The sequence below is a fragment of the Schistocerca americana genome, chromosome 1, assembly GCF_021461395.2.
Source record: "Schistocerca americana isolate TAMUIC-IGC-003095 chromosome 1, iqSchAmer2.1, whole genome shotgun sequence".
NCBI classification, from domain to species: domain Eukaryota; kingdom Metazoa; phylum Arthropoda; class Insecta; order Orthoptera; family Acrididae; genus Schistocerca; species Schistocerca americana.
Genome location: NC_060119.1, coordinates 663,733,647 through 663,755,654, shown reverse-complemented (window position 1 = coordinate 663,755,654; position 22,008 = coordinate 663,733,647). Strand labels below are relative to the sequence as shown.

Sequence of the window (22,008 nt, the reverse complement as noted above, 5' to 3'; positions counted from 1 at the left end):
ATCATATCTCCCATTTCATCTTCATCTACATCCTCTTCCATTTCCATAATATTGTCCTCAAGTACATCGCCCTTGTATAGACCCTCTATATACTCCTTCCACCTTTCTGCTTTCCCTTCTTTGCTTAGAACTGGGTTTCCATCCGAGCTCTTGATGTTCATACAAGTGGTTCTCTTATCTCCAAAGGTCTCTTTAATTTTCCTGTAGGCAGTATCTATCTCAGCTCTAGTGAGATAAGCCTCAACATCCTTACATTTGTGCTCTAGCCATCCCTGCTTAGCCAATTTGCACTTCCTGTCGATCTCATTATTGAGACGTTTGTATTCCTTTTTGCCTGCTTCATTTACTGCATTTTTATATTTTCTCTTTTCATCAATTAAATTCAATATTTCTTCTGTTACCCAAGGATTTCTACTAGCCCTCGTCTTTTTACCTACTAGATCCTCTGCTGCCTTCACTGCTTCATCCCTCAAAACTACCCATTCTTCTTCTACTGTATTTCTTTCACCCATTCCTGTCAATTGTTCCCTTATGCTCTCCCTGAAACTCTGTACAACCTCTGGTTCTTACCCTCTGTCATTCACTTCACAGTGTTTTACAGGGAGTAGATGTATATGATGTAAATGTAGTGTCTGTATGTTAAATGTGTGAAATTTCATCCATCTAACATTGAAAGTTTTCTGAATCTGGGAAATATCCAGTTTGTTAATAGAACTGGAACAATTTAGGACAATGAATAAAGTAAGTAGGTAGGAGGTCATTGCTCTTTTTTGAAAACATTGTGGAAGTAATGCCTCCTTGAGCTGTATGATTTCATTCTTATTTTCTGGAATCATTTGCTTTTATAACAATGCTATCAATAGTGTGTCAGATAATGAAAATTATCTTCTACTGTGCTCAATTAGAGGATACTTAAATATGTGTTATTTCAAGGCAGAAATTTTCTTTGTGTCAATCATTAACTTTATGTGGTCATGAGTACTAGTAAAATAATGTACGAGGATGGAAGCCTACATTAAAATGGTATTTCAGCTGCATTTTGATAAAAAGTATCTTGGTTTGTTTTTGAATTAGGGGATGATAAAATCTGGAGGAAAATTATATTGTAGATGCTTAAATTTGATAACAATTTACAGTACTTCATTAATTAATATATTAGATAATGAAGTTTGTCAGTAGTGTTGTGATTTGTTGTTGTGGAGTCTAATTCTTTAGAGTCATTTTCTTTATATATGAAAAGCAAGGCAGGAATCTGTGATTTAAGGAGGTAATGAAGTATTTAAGAAGTGACATAATATGTGAATTAATTGAATATGATGGAATAATATGACTATGGAATAGGGAAGCAGTAATGGCTAATATGACAGATATGAGCACAAAATAGGACAATGGTTAGGGATTTTGATTTGACTTAGTGTAGTTTTGTGAATGTGCTCCTCTGAATAACAAAGTTGGTAAGTATATGATTTGGTTATAATAGAGGGAAACATTCCACGTAGGAAAAATATATCTAAAAACAAAGATGATGTGACTTACCAAATGAAAGTGCTGGCAGGTTGACAGACACACAAACACAAACATACACACAAAATTCAAGCTTTCGCAACAAACTGTTGCCTCATCAGGAAAGAAGGAAGGAGAGGGAAAGACGAAAGGATGTGGGTTTTAAGGGAGAGGGTAAGGAGTCATTCCAATCCCGGGAGCGGAAGGACTTACCTTAGGGGGAAAAAAGGACGGGTATACACTCGCCAAACTCTTTGTCTTTAAATATGTCTGCTTGTGTCTGTATATGTGTGGATGGATATGTGTGTGTGTGCGCGAGTGTATGCCCGTCCTTTTTTCCCCCTAAGGTAAGTCCTTCCGCTCCCGGGATTGGAATGACTCCTTACCCTCTCCCTTAAAACCCACATCCTTTCATCTTTCCCTCTCCTTCCTTCTTTCCTGATGAGGCAACAGTTTGTTGCGAAAGCTTGAATTTTGTGTGTATATTTGTGTTTGTGTGTCTGTCGACCTGCCAGCACTTTCATTTGGTAAGTCACATCATCTTTGTTTTTAGATATAAGTATATGATTTGATTCATAACAAACAGAAATAAATTATGAAATCTAAAGTATGTACAAGTAAATACCAATTTGCTATGGTAAAACTGTTATGTGAGTTACAGTGAAAGCTGGCACTATCTATGTAACCTATGGCAATTTCAAGAAAAAGTTGAATGAAACATTTCTGTGACATATGTTACTCATCTATGATTTTAAAAATTTACTGTTTATGTTCGTGCTAAAAGTGATTCCAAGTAATAATATATTGTAGCAAGTACACTCATATAATCAATCTGGAAGTTTAAGAAGTGTAATGCAATTTTATAACAAGAGTTAACAGAGATTCATTTTAAATGTTGCAACTATAAAGTCAGATTTTGAGACTTTCAATTGTGTATATTTCCCATTTCAGTAAGTTAAGTGGTCTTACTCAGAGCAGACCGTTAGAGTATAAAAACCAGTTTCCACCCTCCTTGCCACATTGAATAATAATAATGTGAATTTTTTGTGTATAGGAAATGCATAACAAAGTGTGAATTATTCTTCTGCAGATTAGATGATAAGTTCTACTGTTTTTGATAATGTAGAATGTTTTGTTTATTCTTTTCATGTCTGTAGTTTATGAGCACAAATACATCTATGAACACTATTAGGAGGGCCTGGAAATTGACTCACCAAATGGATCTGATAAAGCATGTAAGCATGTTTACTTGTAAAACTTTGTGAATTAACGGAAAAGTAAACTGTGAGTGGTAAAGCAGAAAGTTTCTGTTCAGAATCGTTGAAGTAAAAAATAATGTTTATAATTTCAGGTACTTTAATGTGTTTCAATTTTTGAAGTTTATGGTTTACTGTTGTATTTTATTATGACCAGGGAAAGTTTAATCATAATTTTACTGGCACTGAATTATCCAATCAGATATTTTTTCAATATCTGTCTGTATAACTCAATGTCGGGAAGGTCTAACATAGCAAGCTAGAACCACTCAACTGCTATGATTACACTCATTTTAATACTGGATATGTTTCTTTCCACTTACTGTTCACTTTTCACACAGTCATCTGCACAATATATATGTAACATGTTCATGAATATTGAAAGCCATTAACCAATGACTTACACTCAAATTTATTATCCACATTCTTATTTTTAATGAGCTGATCCTATTAGTGAGAACACTTTTCATGAGAACTCTTTTAGTAAAAAATACAATTAACTGAAGTACTACTGTTCATCACAAGCAAAATCTTGTGACCTAATCAACAAATTTGGATAAATTAATATACATCATGAAAATGCTGGCAGTGCAATTCTTTAATACATACTTTACACTGCCTGAAACTAATTCACTTACAAACTTGCTGATACAAAAATTTTCCATACCATCATATTTTCTAAGGCAGGTTTTGTCTGTGTTCTTCTTAGATTCTATACCTTTATTACCCCAATTTTTGTGGAGCAGATAACATACTTCACCAATTAAAAAATAAACCACTAATTAACATTTTGCATGACAGATCATAATGTAAAATATTTTTCAAGATGGAAGCCACACTCATATGTAGCTTATTCCCAAGACTGATGCGTAATTCAGATATATACACTTTTCTGAATTCCTAACTGTCTGAGAATACAGTCCATTAAGAATACTAAAATCTGTTGTTGTGGTCTTCAGTCCTGAGACTGGTTTGATGCAGCTCTCCATGCTACTCTATCCTGTGCTTCATCTCCCAGTATCTACTGCAGCTTACATTCTTCTGAATCTGCTTAGTGTATTCTCTAACCCAGCTATTTTTCAAACAACTACGCAGTTTAAAAAATCAACAAACAACTTTACATCAGTCTTTATAATACTGACCCCCACCACAAACTTGTGAGGCTGGGCTCAGAAATAGTGATGGTAATGTATATATAATTCATTACAATTCGCACTAGTAACAATGCAATATAATTGCATAATTCTCACAAGTAAAGTTCATATTTGAAAATGAAACACAAGGTAACTAAGTGTAACCATTTCACAGGATATAGTAGAGCACACATTTAGATTCTAAATGGGAAAAAATTTTACCAATGAATATATTCACCACTCATGATAGGACACTAGCTAATACTAATATTTAAATAAATGGACAAACATTTGGAAAAACAGAGAGAACAAAATTTATAAGTACATGGACACAATAGAAAATGAACTGAGATGAATATGTAGACTGTATAAGGAGAAAATGGAGCAAAGTATGTTTCATAATATTAATATTAAGAAATTGTACATAATGTGCAAAGCTCAAGACTACATAATTTGTTTATGATCACTCAGTATTTAAATATGTCATAGTATTTTGGGGAAATTGTGGAGCAAGTTTGAAATCACTTAAATTACTGAAAAATATTACTGGACTTATTGAAGGGATACACCAAAGGTCATTATGCAGGCCATTGTTTAAGAAAATACTAGAAAATTTAATTATTATAAAAAAATTTAAAGTAACAGTCCATCCATCACCCATAATGAATCTCTATATAGCTAACATGCAGCACAAACTGATGGCATAAACATACAACAGAACATACAGCACTATTACAGAGTGACATACCCCATCTTGGCATCAAACTGGATAATTACCTAAATCCACAACAATAATAATGGACAGAAAGAATTTCAAATCGACTATGAAGGACTGCTTGGTCAAGTACTGTTTCTAAACATTGAAGGAGTATATAGTAAAATAAAACCAATTAATATTGAATTTACAAAGTGTATAGTATAATAAAATATTGTTTAATATTAGCGTTTGCTATAATAATAAGCAAAAAATTTCAAGAAATATGTTAGGAATTAAGAAATGGTATAAAATTTTTTGTCATAGTGCATTTTAGAGTCACTGATTCAATAAATAAATACACCACAGTCTTCCATTCAAGAAGTCATCAAAATAAACAGGTATGGAAATTTCAAAAACAAAGAACATAACATCATAATATTTGAAGAAAAGGTTTTCCACTTGCTGCAATCCTTCTATGGCTGGCAGCATGCTAGAAACTGGCCAGAAGAAGACCCAAATGTCAGGATGCTTCACATTAACACAACATTTGGTTCTATACTCGTTTTCAATCTACCCATTAATGCTTCATTCAATGAAATTTACTACCATTTCTCTTTATACTGTAGAGCTTAATCTTGTACTTGAGCCTGCTGACATATAAGCTTAGTCATAACACAATCAAACACTTGTAATGGGCTATAATTACTTATATCAACCTGCTTGCTTTGTTTAACTTATTTATATTATTTTAAGCAGAGACAAAGATCACTAAATTAATTAAGCTGCCCAGAATTACTATTTATTCTCTGTTTATTCCTACTGTTGTTCTGCCAGGAATTTTAATAACATCACAAGCTTTTAACTGCAAGGGTTTGGTATTTTGTTAGCACGCAATAATCATTTCAGTTTATGTGCACCACTCTTTGAGCTGTCAAACATGATACAGTCCATGTCTGTTTCTTTCAATTTGTATTTATTTATATTCTGCTATCTAACATTTTACATGTTACTGGTGTAAATATTTACTTATAAATTTAAGGGAAAGAGTATGTAATATTTCAAGATATTTCAATCAATGTTAAAATTTTAAATACAATCTCAGTATTATATATCCAGGAACCTATTAAGAGACCATTTTATATCATTTGTATTTTCTACATTTTCTAGTGTTAAACTTGGTGTGACAGTAATTTGTGAGAGCTTCATTTTACTTAAATTTGATTCCTCATACTTTTTATACTGAATACTTTCCTTTTTTTAAACAAGTCTTCTTAAACAAATTTAAATATTCCACAGAAGACAAAATGGACAGTTTTCGGAAGTCTGTTGAAAAAACTGAGGCTAACATATTTGTGGCTGTCAGGAACCTTAGTCAGCTTACTGTGGGATAAATCAATTGATTGTCTAGTACTTGTGATGTGTTCATGTATTAACATCATATGGCTAAAATTATTTAAATTCTGTTTAACACTGGGGAGGCCATTATAATATTTGCTATTTGAAATGATCTTTATGTGATTCTCTTTGAGTAAGTGCTGCTATACAACTGACACCCTCTTTTTGGCCACTTGAAAACAATTTTTGGGTAGTTATCCCATAGAAGAATAATGTATGTAAGGGGAAGTGGGAAAATGCAAAATATGCATACACTAATAGAGTTTTGTTTATATCATTCCTCATAATATAAAACAGATAAATCATTCCAAACAATTTAGAGCATAATTTTTCTGTATGACTCACCCAGCTGAGTTTCTGTTCTATGCCGAAACCCAATTGTTTAATTATTTTGAAATCTTCATCAGTGATAGTTGAACTGAAAACTTTGTTTTCATGTTTACTATCATTAATTTGTAAATTTTACTGGAACCAGTTAGGACATCTAGCATTGCTATGTTTAAGCTGTGTCACAGCTCCTCTAGATCAGCCACTTGTGAAATTAGAGTTGTATCACCTGTGTACATTACAGCCTCACATGGCAACAATGAGCATAAATAATTAAAATCATTAAAATACAGGAAACAAACAAGTTCCAAGTGATAACAGATGCCTTTTGTAACAGGTAAGCCATCTGATCTTCCATTGTTTTTGTTACTAACTGTTCTCTGTTGCTTGGATATAACTCAATAAGGTGAAGAGCATGCTCCCCAGCTCCATAGTTATGAAGATTTTTGATAAGTGTACTACCACACACAGTATCAAAAGCTCTTCTCAAAGCCAGAAGAGCTGCAAAGATTATTTGGTTAAGCTCAAAAGACTCATAATTTTGTGATAATGGTCTCAACTGCTTTGATGTTGGAAAGATGAGATCTGTAACCATATTGAACATGGGTTATTTTGCTCAAAATGCTGGTTCATCTGTTTCTGCATACAATATTGTATTATTTTTAATATTGTTGAAAAGAGTGAGATGGGTTGATAGTTATTAAGGGACTTTCTTATGGGTAGATGTTACAATAGAAATTTTTACTTAATTGGGAAAGATTCCTTCATGTAGCATTTGACTGATGATATTGGTTAGTGGCAGTACAGTCCCTTTCTTTATATTTGAGTGAAAATGGCAGTACAATCCCTTTCTTTATATTTGAGTGAAAATAATCAATTTTGACAATACAATGCAATTAGGTTCATAATAAATCTACTCACCAAGCAGTGGCAGGAGAAAACTGATATAAAAGTGAAGGAAATACGCAAATTTTTAAAGCCAGTGGGTTCTTCTAGCAGAAGGGTTGTAGAGGAAGGAAGAGCGATGAAGGAAAAGGCCTGGTGAGGTTTAGGAAATTGGGAGGCTTACAGAGAAGTCACCCAGTATCTTGGGTCAGAGGACACTCACCATATAGCATGAGAAGGAAAGGCTTGCTTCTCATTCCATTCAGTAAGTCTGCTCTGATCCAGGGTTCTTAATGACCTTTCTGCAGTTCTACCAATTTCCTAAACCTCAAGAGTCCTTTTCCTTTACTCCTATTCCTTCTACTACAATCCTTCTGCCAGAAGAAGGAACCTCTGTCCCTAAAAAATTGCACATTTCCCTAACTTTTATGTGCATTTTCTCCTGGTCCCACTTGGTGAGAAGATTTTTTTATTCATCCAGTTACATTATAATTTATTAATATTTTTTTATTACATAATTTTACAGTACATAGAAATCTTCTGCATTTGTGTTGCTAAGTTTGGAAACTGCTTCACCAACTTGTTTGTAAGATACATGAGACTAGCATAAGCTATCAGGTGGTTTACTGACTAGAACTAGGAGCAGAGCTTAGGCTTTATTTAAATCTTCACAGAGATTTTTATTTGAGCCAGAACTGGTAAAGTGTGCATTTGAGGTGTTTAGTTGGATTAGAATGTTGTTGTGCTTATTTTCAGAGCCTATTTCTGTTTTAATAACTTTTCATCTTGCTTTACACCTGTTTTTTTTAGTGGGGTATATAATTGTCATTTGCTTTCCTCTTGGCTGCTCTAATTTCTGGCATGTACGCCAATCTAACTGCTGCATAAGCTTTCTTGTCAGATTGTCTCTGATGCATTCTGCCATAGTGCACCATTATTTATTCCATAAGCTTGCTCAGGTGTGGGGTGTACCTGTTCCTCAGTTCATGAGGTTTATTACATTGGTTCAGCTTTTTGTGATCTTTTTGCAATATCTGGGTCAACAAGTTTTCTACTAATAATTCCAAAAATTGGTGTTGATCCATTGGCAGACATATCATTAGTGAGAAATGTAACTAAATTTATGTGATTTAACTTGTTTTTCAACTGAATCAATTTATATATGTTCATTGATTGATCTGATTACCCTTCCTTGTTCAGCTGAAGAGATTGCCTGGGCCACAGTCCTATGTGATCTGAAATTCCAAAGTTTACAGTACCAAATTTAGTTTTATATAGTCAGAAGCTGCACATTATATTATCCAACTTGCTTTGAACCTGATAGATTTTTCATTTAGGCAATACTAGTTTATTGATCTTAATGTGTGTAAAGGGTGCTTCACATTTTTATTACTATATATAATGTCTATGTTACTGTTACCAAATATCAGCACTCCACCAATTTTGTACTTAACAGCTTTATTATCAATTTTTCAAGATACTCTGCAAATAAAGTTATTACTACAGGAGTGGTACACTGATTCAGCAATTACTTCCTGACTTGGTTTCAGTATCACTGTAACATCAGAAACTGCTTCCACACAACAAGAACATACATCTATCATTTCATATACTAAATTATTTGTTTCTTTGGCAAAGACTGAAACACCATCATACTTCAGACTTGTGCTACAGTAACATGTTGCTGACTAGTATTGATAAGGTACATTTAATACAGGTTTGCAGTAAGTGAGCCATTATTCGTTTGTGATCAAAACATCATTAATTAATTCTTCAAATCAATATTCCATTTCTGTATGTTTATTTTTAAGTGATAGTCTATTAGTACACAAGAGAATCACATTTTTTCCTCTGATGTTTGGTCTTAGCCTATCTATCTGGTTGGACGCACAAAATTCTAGACTACTGAAGAATTGATGAGTCAGTCTCTTTAGTGGGAGTTTTTCAAATATGTCATTCTTTTTTCCTCAGACATGGAAAGCTATCTCAGAAGACAAAATATAGTTCTCTGTTCTCGCTTATGAGTACATGCACATATTTATTATTAGTCTGTCCCAACACTATAGAAGGAAATCCAAAACTGAAATGTCAGGAAAGTGGAGCAACATCCAATTATGAGGTCTGGCATCATGTAATATATTATGACCAATATTATTATTAGTTTACTCAATTTAAAAACATCACCTACACCACTGTAATGGCACTCGAAAGCTTTTGGATAAGGATGTATTGTGATATGATACTTTTTAAACCTTGAAGTGGAAACATTTTGACCTACAATAATTAAATATGAAAGACAAAAAAGTAAAACTGCAGGTGTATGATTCACCTTAAATGTTACGAAAATCTGTCACAATAGGGAAAAAATCTGTTGTTACATTTTAAAAAGAACCATAGAGTCTTGTAATTTTTAGCACATAAAAAAGGTTCTTAAGCATAATGACCAAGTGGAAAACTACTCTCTCCTGTCCAAAACATCAGTTGTTGTGACTTTTGTTTCAATACCCCCACAAATTTATGAAGTCTCACACATGATGCATTAGTTATCAACAGCTGTGCTTTATTTTCCACAAAATTAAATAGAAGATGAATTTTAAAAAACAATTGAAAGTTATAAAGAGTGAAATGGACTCCAACAGACATCCCTTCATAGAGAAACTGCATTCCTGATGTTATAACTTTGAATGGTGCTGACAGTGAATGCAGATGCAAAAACTTCAGTCTACAATTTCAAACCAAGAAACAAGCTTAGCAGAAAATATTCTGACACTTAATTGCTGAACCAGACAAAGTGAATGACACAGGAGGTTAGAATGGTAATCCATGGACATAACACTAACTCAGAGACAGAAAATCTAGCATTTACAGGAATCATCTAAAATATCAGTATCATGACCAGTAACAGGCTTAACAGTATGGTGTGGATTACTGAAAATGTGGTCAACTGTATCCATAACAAATCAGTAGAAGATTTGTTCCCAATATATTTACACACAAAAATCAGATTCTCTATAGCCTAGAGAATTAAAGCTGTCCGATGTTGTGTGACTTGAAATATTATGTCAAACATATATGATGTCAGGATTTGACTAAATATTAGCATTTTGAATAAGGCAGAATAAAATTTGGTATTCAATGGTTCATTACACAAACAATTTCAGTCTCTTTAGACAGACTCTCCAAATCACTATAAATTGAAGTCTACTTTCTTCTTATTGTACCATATATTAAAGCTGCTCCCTGTTTAATTTCTTTATGGACTATGGGGGCCACCTGTGTGCAAGCTATTATTAGTCTACTGTTATGTTAATGGTTTTTGTAGGAGTCATATCTAGTGGGTTGCAGAATATTTGTAAATAAAACTTGTTCTTGTAATTTTCTGAGTAAGTTTTTGTGTAACATTTGGTGTCTTTTTGAGCATTTGTGAGCTGGACTTTTTGTCATTTCTTTTACATTCTGCCAACAAGAATGAATCTCATATAACGTTAATTATACGTTCTGAATTGCAGACAGGCACAACAAAAAGACTGTTACACACTAAGCTTTTGGCCAAACCCTTTTTCAGAAAAGAAAGGGAAACACATATACATGCACCCAAGCAGGCATGCCCCATTCACAATGACTGATACCTCTAGCCACTCTAACCAGACTTCAACTGCTGCAGTGAACTACATCAGCAATCAGGAGTGTGACAGCGTTTGGGGAGCGATAGCAGAGTACAAATGGGGGCAAGAGAAGAGCACTGCCTTGCACAGCATGCATGGACTAGAAGGCTGCAGAATAAGGCTGCCAGGAGCAGCTTCGGGAGGCTGTGTGTGATGTAGGATGGAGTGGAAAACAAGAAGAGCAGAGAGGGCAAGAGACTGGTGGGTGCTTTGACAGAGAGTGAAAACAATGGGGGTGAGGGGATGTGGATTGGGATGAGGTTGTAGGACAAGGGGATGGAAACTGTTGGGTATGGGGTGTAGGGAGAGTAGGTTATCATTGGTTGAGGAGTGAGAATAGATTGTAAGGATAACTCTTATCTATACAGTTCGGTAAAGCTGGTGATGGAGGGGAGGATTCAGGTGGTCCAGGTTGTGAAGCAGATATGCCCTCCTCAGTTGGCCAGGCTTATCGAAGGGATTTTTTAGTCCCTCTCGTTCAGTCTGGCCACCTGAGGAAGGTGTATCTGCAGTGACGAGAACTTCCCTGCTGAGTATACTGAGTGTCTCACAAAGGTCTTTCCAAACAAGCACTATCCCATGACTTAGTCCATAAATAGATTTCCTGTGCCACACTCCCACACACCCCTAATCATCTCACCACCTCCATGAACCTGCTACAAATGAGCACCCATTTCATCACCAAATACCAAACCAGACTGGAACAAGTGAACTAAATCCTTCCTCAGGGCTTTGATCATCTATGTCATGCTCTGAAATAAGGGGCTATGCACCCAAGGTCCTACCCCATCCCCTTAAAGTGGTATATCATTCACTCAACCTCATCAACATCCTACTCCATCCCTATGCTACTCCCAGTCCCAGTCCATTACCCTCTCTGCTTCTCTTGTTTCCTACTCCATCCTCTCTCCCCCACAGCCTCTTGATTCTGTCCCTGGCAGCCTTGTCCTGTTGCTTTCTAGTCCCTGCACACACTGCCAGGCAGCACTCTCCTCTCCCCATAGCCACACTCTGTTATCTTCCCCCCTTCTGTGCCCCTCTCCTGACTGCTGCCTTCATTCAGCACAACAGCTGCTATCCAGCTAGAGCTGCTGGAGATAGTGGTCATGTGTGAATGAGATGTGGACACTTGTGTGAATGGGGTGTGATTTCCTTTCTTTTCTGAAGAAGGCTTTGGCCAAAATCTTAGTGTGTAACAGTCTTTTTGTTGTGCCTGTCTGCAACTCAGCGTTTCATCTTTATGGAGAATAGCAATGTATCCTTTTCATAATTGCTTATATTCCAACCTGGACTCTCTACTGTTTAATTCTGCTTCTCTCATTTTGGAATTACTGTACAGGCCAAAAAAAGTGTTAACTAGAAACAGAATTAAAAGTGTTGATCATCTAAACAATATTATGAATAGGACAGATTTCTACTCACCATATCACAGAGATGATGACTGAGACACAGATAGGTACAACAAAATGACTGCCAAACAAGAAAGCTAGCCTTGGCAGCCAGCGAGCGTGCTCATGTGTGTGTGTGAGTTGTGTTTGCTTGAGTGTGTGTGTCTAATTCTAATGAAGGCCTTTTTGGCTGAAAGCTTACTTATTTAACAGTCTTTATGTTGTGCCTATCTGCGACTTGTCATCACAGCTACATCAAGAGTAGCATTCTATCCTTTCATAATACTGGCATTATTCCATCTTGGATTTCCCATTGTTTGATCTACACAGAATGATGAAGCACAGATGTAATATAAAAGTAGAAACATTAGCAGTAACAGAAGAAGTACAACTTTTGCTGTTCATACCTTGTCTATGAGATCTTTGATCATTCCATTCCATCTACCTTCTTCATCCATGTTTCCAAATTTACCATCTGCCACTTCATAAATTTCAATCTCAAAATTAGTGATATTGCGGATTGCATTGATCAAGTCAATGCAATAACCTTTAAACTTTGTACTTCCATTTTCATCCTGATATTTTATAACAAATGGTTGTTGCTGTCAATAATAACAAGATTTCAAATATAATATGCTAAACACTACAGAGAAAGAAAAATTAATGCTCATATAATTCCAGTTTCAGTTCACCTACATTTGTAAAGGTATTCATCTAACTTTACACAACAAAAACTTCATATCAGCAGGACAAAGATTGGAATTATTAAACTCAAATATCAAAGTTCATTATGAGTAACATATTCAGTCATGTAACCTATAAATTATAGCATTGATTGTAGCATGTTCTTATGCAACAGCAGTGTTATTTCTTATGCAATTGTTTTTATAAAATTTAAAGTTTGAATTATAACCTCACTTAACATTTTTAATTAATGTATCAGTATGTTACAAGATATGATGCTGTAGGCACTGTACATTGTTATGCTATATTCAGCATGAGCAACTAATGCTAGAAATACCTTCTAAATGACAGCAACATAGAAGATGGAATCCTTGGAAACTGTGTACTACAGCTACAGTACAAAAAACAGAATTTGTGTTTCAAAGCTATAGCAGAGAATGATAATAAATGAAACAATAAATCGAGTGTATATAAAGCTATTCAAAAACAGGTTGCCAAACAGAGGCCACAAAACATAGGAACACAGTTCAATTGCTGCTGGACAGTGAATAGTATGAAGTGTACCCATTTGGTGAAGCATAATACTAGTTTGTTTCTTGTCAAACACAGATCAGCAAGCCTGAGATCACAGGATCAACAATTTGATGTTACAGATCTTGAATAATGGGAAGCATAGATGTAATAAACAGACTGTCCTTCATTTACCCAAACAGATGAATATTGGGTGGTATAAGCTTGGTGAACCAGGAAGGCTCTGACAATGAACGTAGTTTTATTACCCACCTATTCTGATCCAACAACATAAAATAGTGTTGTTCAGGTAACCCCACTCAAAAGTTTCAAAGTGCCAGGAAATTAAATCATTCAAATATTTTTGAAGGTGGGTAGGATCTCGTTTTCTAGCATCTCTAGGTAGGTACCGTGTTACAGATTTTCCATGAAACAGAAAGCTCCATAAATGGCACCTTTACAGAATGTCTTCCATGTCTGGTAGCTATCAGAGGACTTTCTAAGATTATGGCACTTAATGTTGCCAGAAAGATTAAATATTGGTTAATCAGCAAAAAACTTACAGTAAAATTATTTTTTCCTTTCTTTACCTCTATAAGCACTATTGCCATCAGGATGCAAAGGCTACATTAACTATAGCTTACACTGTCAATTTTGTAACAATTTCAACAGGACACAAATGAGCTCAAAATTTTCATCTGATGGATGAGATTAACACTGTTTTTCCATTTGCATTTGTAAACAACTATTAATTTTTACATTATCTGTTTCTTTATGATAAAGTAACTGCTTCTTGGATTGATAAACTGCACATTTAGGTAGTCTGCAAGAAGACGTGGTATCCAGGCTGTGTATCAGATGTGTCATGTTTGGGGCCTACACAGCCTTGCAAAAAATGTAAATTATTAACAAGTCTACCAAAAATCCAGAAAAATCCAGAAAAATCAACTTTTTAAATGAACCTTGCAGACATTAGCAACCATATAAAATTCATTTTAACTGAACATATTTTTAAGTGAACTTGCACTAAGTATACAGTACCAGAAGTACAGTTTTTCACATGGACTATACATTCTCTCCTTCTACACTGTCAGTGTTCCTCTGGGACTTCCTTTCTATACTGCTCTGGATATTGGTTTACACATATGCATGGTACAGAAAACATAGGAAAACATAGCAAAATCAAAATTAATTCTCATACAGATAAAAAAGTCTGGAGAATTATTCATAAAATACAAAAACATCAATGCAATAGCAGTTAATTAGCTTACAGAGCAAGTGTCAAGGAAGTGGTTATTTCCTTCCCCAATTTTAAATTAGATTTGTACTATGAATTTGTCTACAAAAATGTATTCAATTTATACAAATGTCCAGAGGTGACACACTCCTTCAGCTTTCTTTTGAAGTTGGTCAGTACTTCTATGCTCTTTATGCTTAGTGTCAATCAGTTATAAAATAAGGCACTTTATCCATAATTTTAAGCATTTTTGTACAAACAAAGCAATTGATTGACAAGTCCCATATCATTTCGATGATGTACTACAAGGACGCTAATAAATTGAATTGAATTGAATTGAATTGCCTCTAGTTCTTGTCCTGTATTCATGAAAGCCTCTGTTTAATGTCACTGCCCAGTTGATAATTTCAATTCTTTCCATTTATTTTTACAGGATTCCAAAGATGCTACAATCCCTACAGAGCTGATGGTTTTCTCTTGCAGTTTTAAAATTCCATTAATATGCACATCTGCTGCTCCTCCCAGTATCTGTCAGAAAGACTGTCTTGTACAACTACAAGACAAAATATCCTAACAGTGACTGAGATGGTATGGACAAATGCAATGCATGGATGCTAACAGGCTACTAATACTATTGTATGAGAGACAGAAGATCAAGAGGATGAACAAGACTAAGGTGCAAGGATATGGCAAAATCTAATTTAACACTGAACAACGAGGACATACGTGGGACACCACTGAAGAAGGACAGACATTTTTAATGACCATAATTGCTGCAGAAGCTCATATTCTGATGCACTGAATAAGATGGAATGATGTGGGAAACAAAGATGACGATGTAGAATGGTATAAGCACAGTCCATTTTCAGTAAAGTTTTGGTATCCCTGTGTACGAACTTGTGCTTCATCACAAATACATTTGTACTTCTTTATAGTGGGTATTGTCAGTGTGTTTTCTCACATCAGAAATCTATCATCTTCTATACCCAAGAACATGTTACAGTCTATTTCTTTTATGACTGCATCCACAAAGCTATATTTATATACAAGATAAAGAGTGGAGATCCTAGTACAAAGCCCTGAGCTAATACAATTTTATCTTCAGATATCCAAAGTAGGCAATTTTTCAATATTAACACACTGATGTTTTATTTGTATACACTGATGTCTATTTTTTAGAAAAGTTGGAGGCTTCCTGCCTTATGTCATAGTACAGCAGTTTCAGAGTAAGTCTAATATGGACACAATTATGGTTGTAAAGGTCTAAGTATAATCTGGATACATCCCTCCTACGTTTGTGATTAAACTTTCATTTCTATCTTTATGGATCAGTCACTTCTTAAACCCATGCTGTGATTTATTTAAGATGTTTATAGTGTATAATGACAAAACCCAGCAGAGGGTGGGACTGACGCAAGTTGCTACATTCTGCAAACTACTATTTTTGTTTTCAGTGTAACTACAAAATTTTGAAACATAGTTTTATACTGGCAAAATTGAGTTTCTATCTTTTGATGTGAATTAAAAATAAAATTTAGAATTCTGTTTTTAGCTAAAATTTATCCACAACATTACAATAAATACAAGCTTTGAACTGTAGTAAAGAGAATCAGTATGCTAAAATTATTTACACACCTCAACTAAAGTGTGGGTATCGTAGAGTTAACTACAATGATTTATTACAGCACACCCATTGAGGTTTGTACAATACCTTATTAGCAAAATAAACATAATTCCTTCTGAAAACAACAATGATTTTGGTTAGTTACAAAAAAATAATTACAAAACAAAGCAAGCTCTCTCCTAAGTGTACATCTTGTAAACAGAAACAGAGAAAATCTTTATCTGATTATGATGATTATCAGTCTTTAGTAGTGAGAATGTCCTCTCACACAAGGATGGGTTCTTCCATTCTGTGAAGCATCCTCTGGATGAGACCTCAAGTTTATCTTGGGATGTGAGGTCTCACTCCTCAATGGCAGCTTCAGTGAGAGTCTGCAGATTGTCAAGTTGATTAGGATGCTGGTCAGTGGCCACCTTCAATGGGTCCAATGCATGCTCAACAGCATTCATTTCTGGGGGATGTGCTGGCCAATACATTTGATTGGTGCTGCATTTTTCAAGAGACTGAGAAACTGCTAAAATGCATTGTCATTGACTTGGATGAAGTTGTCACTGATTTCACATCTGTAGGGCCTTACAGTCATTTGTAGGACTTCTTGATGGTATCTGGGATGAGTCAAATTGCTATAAATGGGAATTTGGGGGGGTTCTGTTGTCCCATCATTATTACCACCCAGAATGTTACACTTCCACATTCCACATCCCAGTGGGTGGACTTCCTAAACATATCGGCATTCCTGGTGTCATCTAGCACTTCTCGAATTGCTAACACGACCAGTGTCTGATCGCAAACCGCGAACCAATTCTGCTCTTATCAGAAGACATGACATTACTCTATTCTGCAATGATCCAATGTTGATGTGGAAGAGTCCAGATCCTTCAATTGTGTCACTTCAGTTGGTTCAGTGCAAAACTTCTCATTAGTCTTCAGGAATGAAGACCACCCTGTTACAATCTTCTACACACTATTTGGTCTGAGATATGAATCCTGTCACCCAGGAGAAGCCATTTCCAATATTTCTGGCAGCTGATGTTGGGCACCTGTGAGCTGACAGTTGGAGGAAACAATCTTGCATTGGTATTGTCATATGAGGACAAGCATGCAGGGTCTATCATTCACATTTCCCATCTCTCTGTATCTTCTCTTAGACATACCACTTTGAGTTACACATAATCACCATCTTGCTGTGTATGACCTGCTGAAAGGAAAGCTACTATCCTGACTTTATCAATGTGTTGTATGCCACTATGTGGCATGTTACTGCAGTGCTGAGCACAAACTGAATGAAGCTGTTGTTGATACGAGACTGCTTACAGTTTACTGTTGTGGCAGCAGTATGTTTATATGACTGGGAAATGGACGCTTAGCATGCCAGCAGTAATCACCATCCAGTGTATGGACTCTAACTGAATAATTCATGAAGTGCCTAGGTCAATAAGACCTATAGTATCATAGACTACATTTTATTGTAGTATTCCAAACTTTTCTTGAGCAGTGTGCATTAATTACAATGAAATTCCTACTAAGAATGTAAAATATAACAATTTAAAGCTAAGTAAGAGGTAACAGAATTGTAGGAATAAGAGTATCATTTAGATTTGGTTGCAATCAACTTCAGAACAGGCTGAGAATATCATAACTAACTGTGACAGATGTATTTTAAGCCTTGGTGATGGTAAGTAGCAGGTTATTAGACTGACCAGAGGCAAAGGATGTAGGACTGACACTGTGTGACCAATCTACATCTACATCTATATATCTACTCCACTAGCCACCAAGCGGTGTGTGGTGGAGGGCACTATTCATGCCACAGTCATATTCCCCCCTCCCCAGTTCCACTCGCGGATCACGCTAAGGTAAAACAACTGTCTGACTGCTTATTCTTGGTGAAATAGAGATTGTATACCCAAATTAAGCCCTTAGGGGATGAAGTTGACATTTTTATTTTATCATTTAAAGTGCTGCGGCAAGACACAAATAGTGTGGAGAAAGTAATTATGTTATTTATGATAAAATGGCTACTGAGAGCATAAATTACAACAGTGAAAAGCTACGCAAGGACACAGGTTACACCCGTATACTAGAGAGGTAGTAGAAGCAAGACTACCATCCAACATCCTTGGTATCAATTTGTTGTAAAGTTCTAGAACATATTCTGCGCTCAAACATAATAAAGTATCTTGAACAGAATGACCTCCTCAAAGCCAACCACCACGGTTTTCAAAAACATCAATCATGTGAAACCCAAGTTGCACTTTTCACACAACACATTGAAAGCTTTGGATCAAGGCAACCAGGTAGAGGCAGTGTATCTTGATTTCTGAAAAGCATTTGACTCAGTACTGCACCTACACTTATTGTCAAAAGAATGATCACATGGGGTATCAAGTGAAATTTGTAACTGGATTGAGGACTTTTAGGTAGGGAGGACACAGCATGTTACCTTGGATGGAGAGTCATCATCAGATGTAGAAGAAAATTCAGGTGTGCTCCTGGTAAGTGTGTTGGCACCCTTGCTGTTCATGTTGTATATTAATGACCTTGCAGACAATATTAATACTAAAATCAGGCTTTTTGCAGATGATGCAGTTACCTATGACGAAGTACTGTCTGAGAGAAGCTGCATAAACATTCAGTCAGATCGTGATAAGATTTCATCATGGTGCAGAGATTGGCAACTTGCTCTAAATATTCAGAAACGTAAAATTGTGCACTTCACAAAATTAAAAAAACATAGTATCCTATGACTATAATATCAATGAGTCACTGTTGGAATCAGGCAACTCATACAAATACCTGGGTGTAGCACTTTGTTCAGATATAAAATGGAATTATCACATAGGTTCCGTCTTGGGTAAAGCAGGTAGCAGACATTAGTTTATTGGTAGAATACTGGGGAAGTGCAATCAGTCTACTGAAGAGACTGGTTACACATCACTTGTGTGACCCACTCTAGAATATTGCTCAGATGTGTGGGTCCATACCGGACAGGACTAACAGGGGATATTGCACATATACAGAGAAGGGCAGTATAAAGGTTTGTTTAATTCAAAGGGCAGGGAGTCACAGAGATGCAAACTCTTGATGGTAGACATAAGCTACCCCAAGGAAGTCTATTAACACAGTTTCAAGAACCAGCTTTAAATGATTACTCAAGGGATATCCTACAATCCCCTACGTGTCGCTCACACACGGAACCTTAGGATAAGATTAGAATGATTACTGCACGCACAGAGACAATCAATCATTCTTCCCAGGCTCTATATGTGAATGAAACAGGTAGAAACCATAATAACCGGTACAATGGGATGCACCCTCTGCCATGAACCTCACGGTGGTTTGCAGAGTGTAGATGTAGGAATGTGAACAGCATTTAGTTTTGATTGTGACCAACTTCAGGACAGATAGAATACATTGATTGATCATTTCAGTAAGCCTGTGTGATGGCAAGTACCAGGTTACTGGCCTGAACAAGTAGGGAGATGTAGGACTTTGGGAGACGGAGTCCACATAACCCTTTTGAGAATGAAATTGGTATTCTCAGTTTAATCAGGATGACTAATATCTAATTTCAAAAGCTTAATGCCCGGCTGATAAAAAAAATGCCTGGCTGATATTCTTTTACAAAATAACAGGTCCAGATAAATTTTTGTATTATTATACAAGAAGAAAGTCTTTCTAGATATTAGAAAGCTGTAGGCAGAGGCACAAATGTGAAGTCACAACTTTGCTAAATTTGAAACCATATGTTCATTCGCATGAGAAAAAACTAGAAAATATAAATAGAACTGATCAGCAATTAATTATGAAAGTCACACAGGACTTAGTGTCATGGAAGGTATGTAAGACACATCTACCTTTTTCTGTTTACATTAATTGGTGAATTCTATTTTGTGCTTTCTTACTATGTGGCACTAGATAACTTCCTTAATTAATTACTAAATTCTTTTGCTCCTTCATATTTCTTTGGTCTGTACTGTAGACTGAAGAAACTTAATTCTGAAAGCTATCATTTTAATGACTATCTGAATTGATATTTGCCAGCAGTTCCATTTTGATTGGACTTTTTCCGTCATAGCAGATTTTGAGTTCCATAAAATTGTTTTAAAGGATTCTTTTTCTAGAATCTTGATGCACTGATCTTTGCTCTCAACAGTTATATGGCACAGAGATGAAATCAATATACTCATTGACATCTCTGGAAATGAACATGAAACACAGCAACATCTCCTAGTATTAATACAAAATTGTGTCGGATACCTTCAAAATCTTACATTCACATGTTATAATATGATCTCCTCTACAATTAGTAGCAATAAACAGAATACTTTCCAAATTAAATCTGAGCTTTATGCACACTTGGTAAGATAGAAAAGAATTTTCAGGAAGAAATTGCACATTTGGTGCCTACAGGACATTTTCTGGTCATCTTTAATGCATAACACTGTTGTGACTCGCCGATCATTCAAAGTGCCGCCGCGCAATTACGTGCGTCCTATACGTGCGGCACTGTCTGCCAGCCATGCAGCAGCTGCGCCACCTAAGCGGCCAGCCGAGCAGCGGCCGCTAGACTGGGACTCAGTGCTCATTCGAATGCTAATGTGTACACATGTCTTACTTGTCAACTTACTCTGTGACTTATATGTGTTGTTGTGTCATTCCGAAATATATGTGTTAAACTTGAAGTTCTAACAAACACAAATATGATATTGCCACCTAAAAAGAATTACGAAAACAAATTTAAGATGAAGATGATTTGTTAATCTCCTTACAAATATTAGAGTTCCAGAATTATTTCCTGTTGATTTTCAGTAACTTGCATTTTTGTGTGGATCTCTGGTTCTGAGTGACGCATCACATTATCTCTCACTTTTCCATATGTCTGCTTTCCCCCTACGAAAACTCTGTTCCTTACATTCAATATATCCATATTGATGCCAGTAGTAGATAATATGAAATTCCATTTTTTAGTCTGATGCATAGCTTACTTACTTGCAAAATGTGGAAATTTTGTGAGAATAGTGTAACTTTAACTATTTACAAATACTGTTTTTTGAACATTTAATGGGAAATGAGCATTTTAGAAGTTTCAAGGAGTGGAAGCAGTGGCAGGAGATAACAACTTAAATCAATGCCCGAAAGAGCAGACACCACTTATATACACTGAAGCACCAAAGAAATTGGTATAGGCATGTGTATTCAAATACAGTGATATCCACACAGGCAGAATATGGCACTGCAGTCAGCAACACCTATATAAGAGTGTCTGGCATAGTTGTTGGATCAGTTACTGTTGATAAAATGGTAGATTTAAGTGAGTTTGAATGTGGTGCTATAGTCAGCACAAGAGCGCTGAGACACAGCATCTCCAAGGTAGTGATGAAGTGGGGATTTTCCCATATGACCATTTTACGAGTGTACTGTGAATATTGGGAATCCGGTAAAACATCAAATCTCCAACATTGCTGTGGCCAGAAAAGGAACCTGCAAGAACAGGACCAACAACGACTGAAACGAATCATTCACTATGACAGAAGTGTAATCCTTCTGTAAATTTCTGCAGATTTCAATGCTGGCTGATCAGCAAGTGTCAGTGTGCAAACCATTCAATGAAACATTATCAATATGGGCTTTGAGAGCTGTAGGCCCATTTGTGTACCCTTGGTGACTGCATGACACGAAGCTTTATGCCTTGCCTGGGCCT

The 22,008-nt window shown here is 35.8% G+C and overlaps 1 protein-coding gene across 1 annotated transcript in view; it reads right to left on the bottom strand.

The window, feature by feature from the left end:
- Window positions 1-22,008, bottom strand: part of LOC124544638 (ionotropic receptor 25a) — a 424,769-nt gene that overhangs the window by 229,540 nt on the left and 173,221 nt on the right. The window contains exon 10 of the mRNA XM_047123253.1: window positions 12,657-12,851. Within this exon, the coding sequence (XP_046979209.1) occupies window positions 12,657-12,851 (195 nt within the window). The remainder of the gene's footprint in view (window positions 1-12,656; window positions 12,852-22,008) is intronic.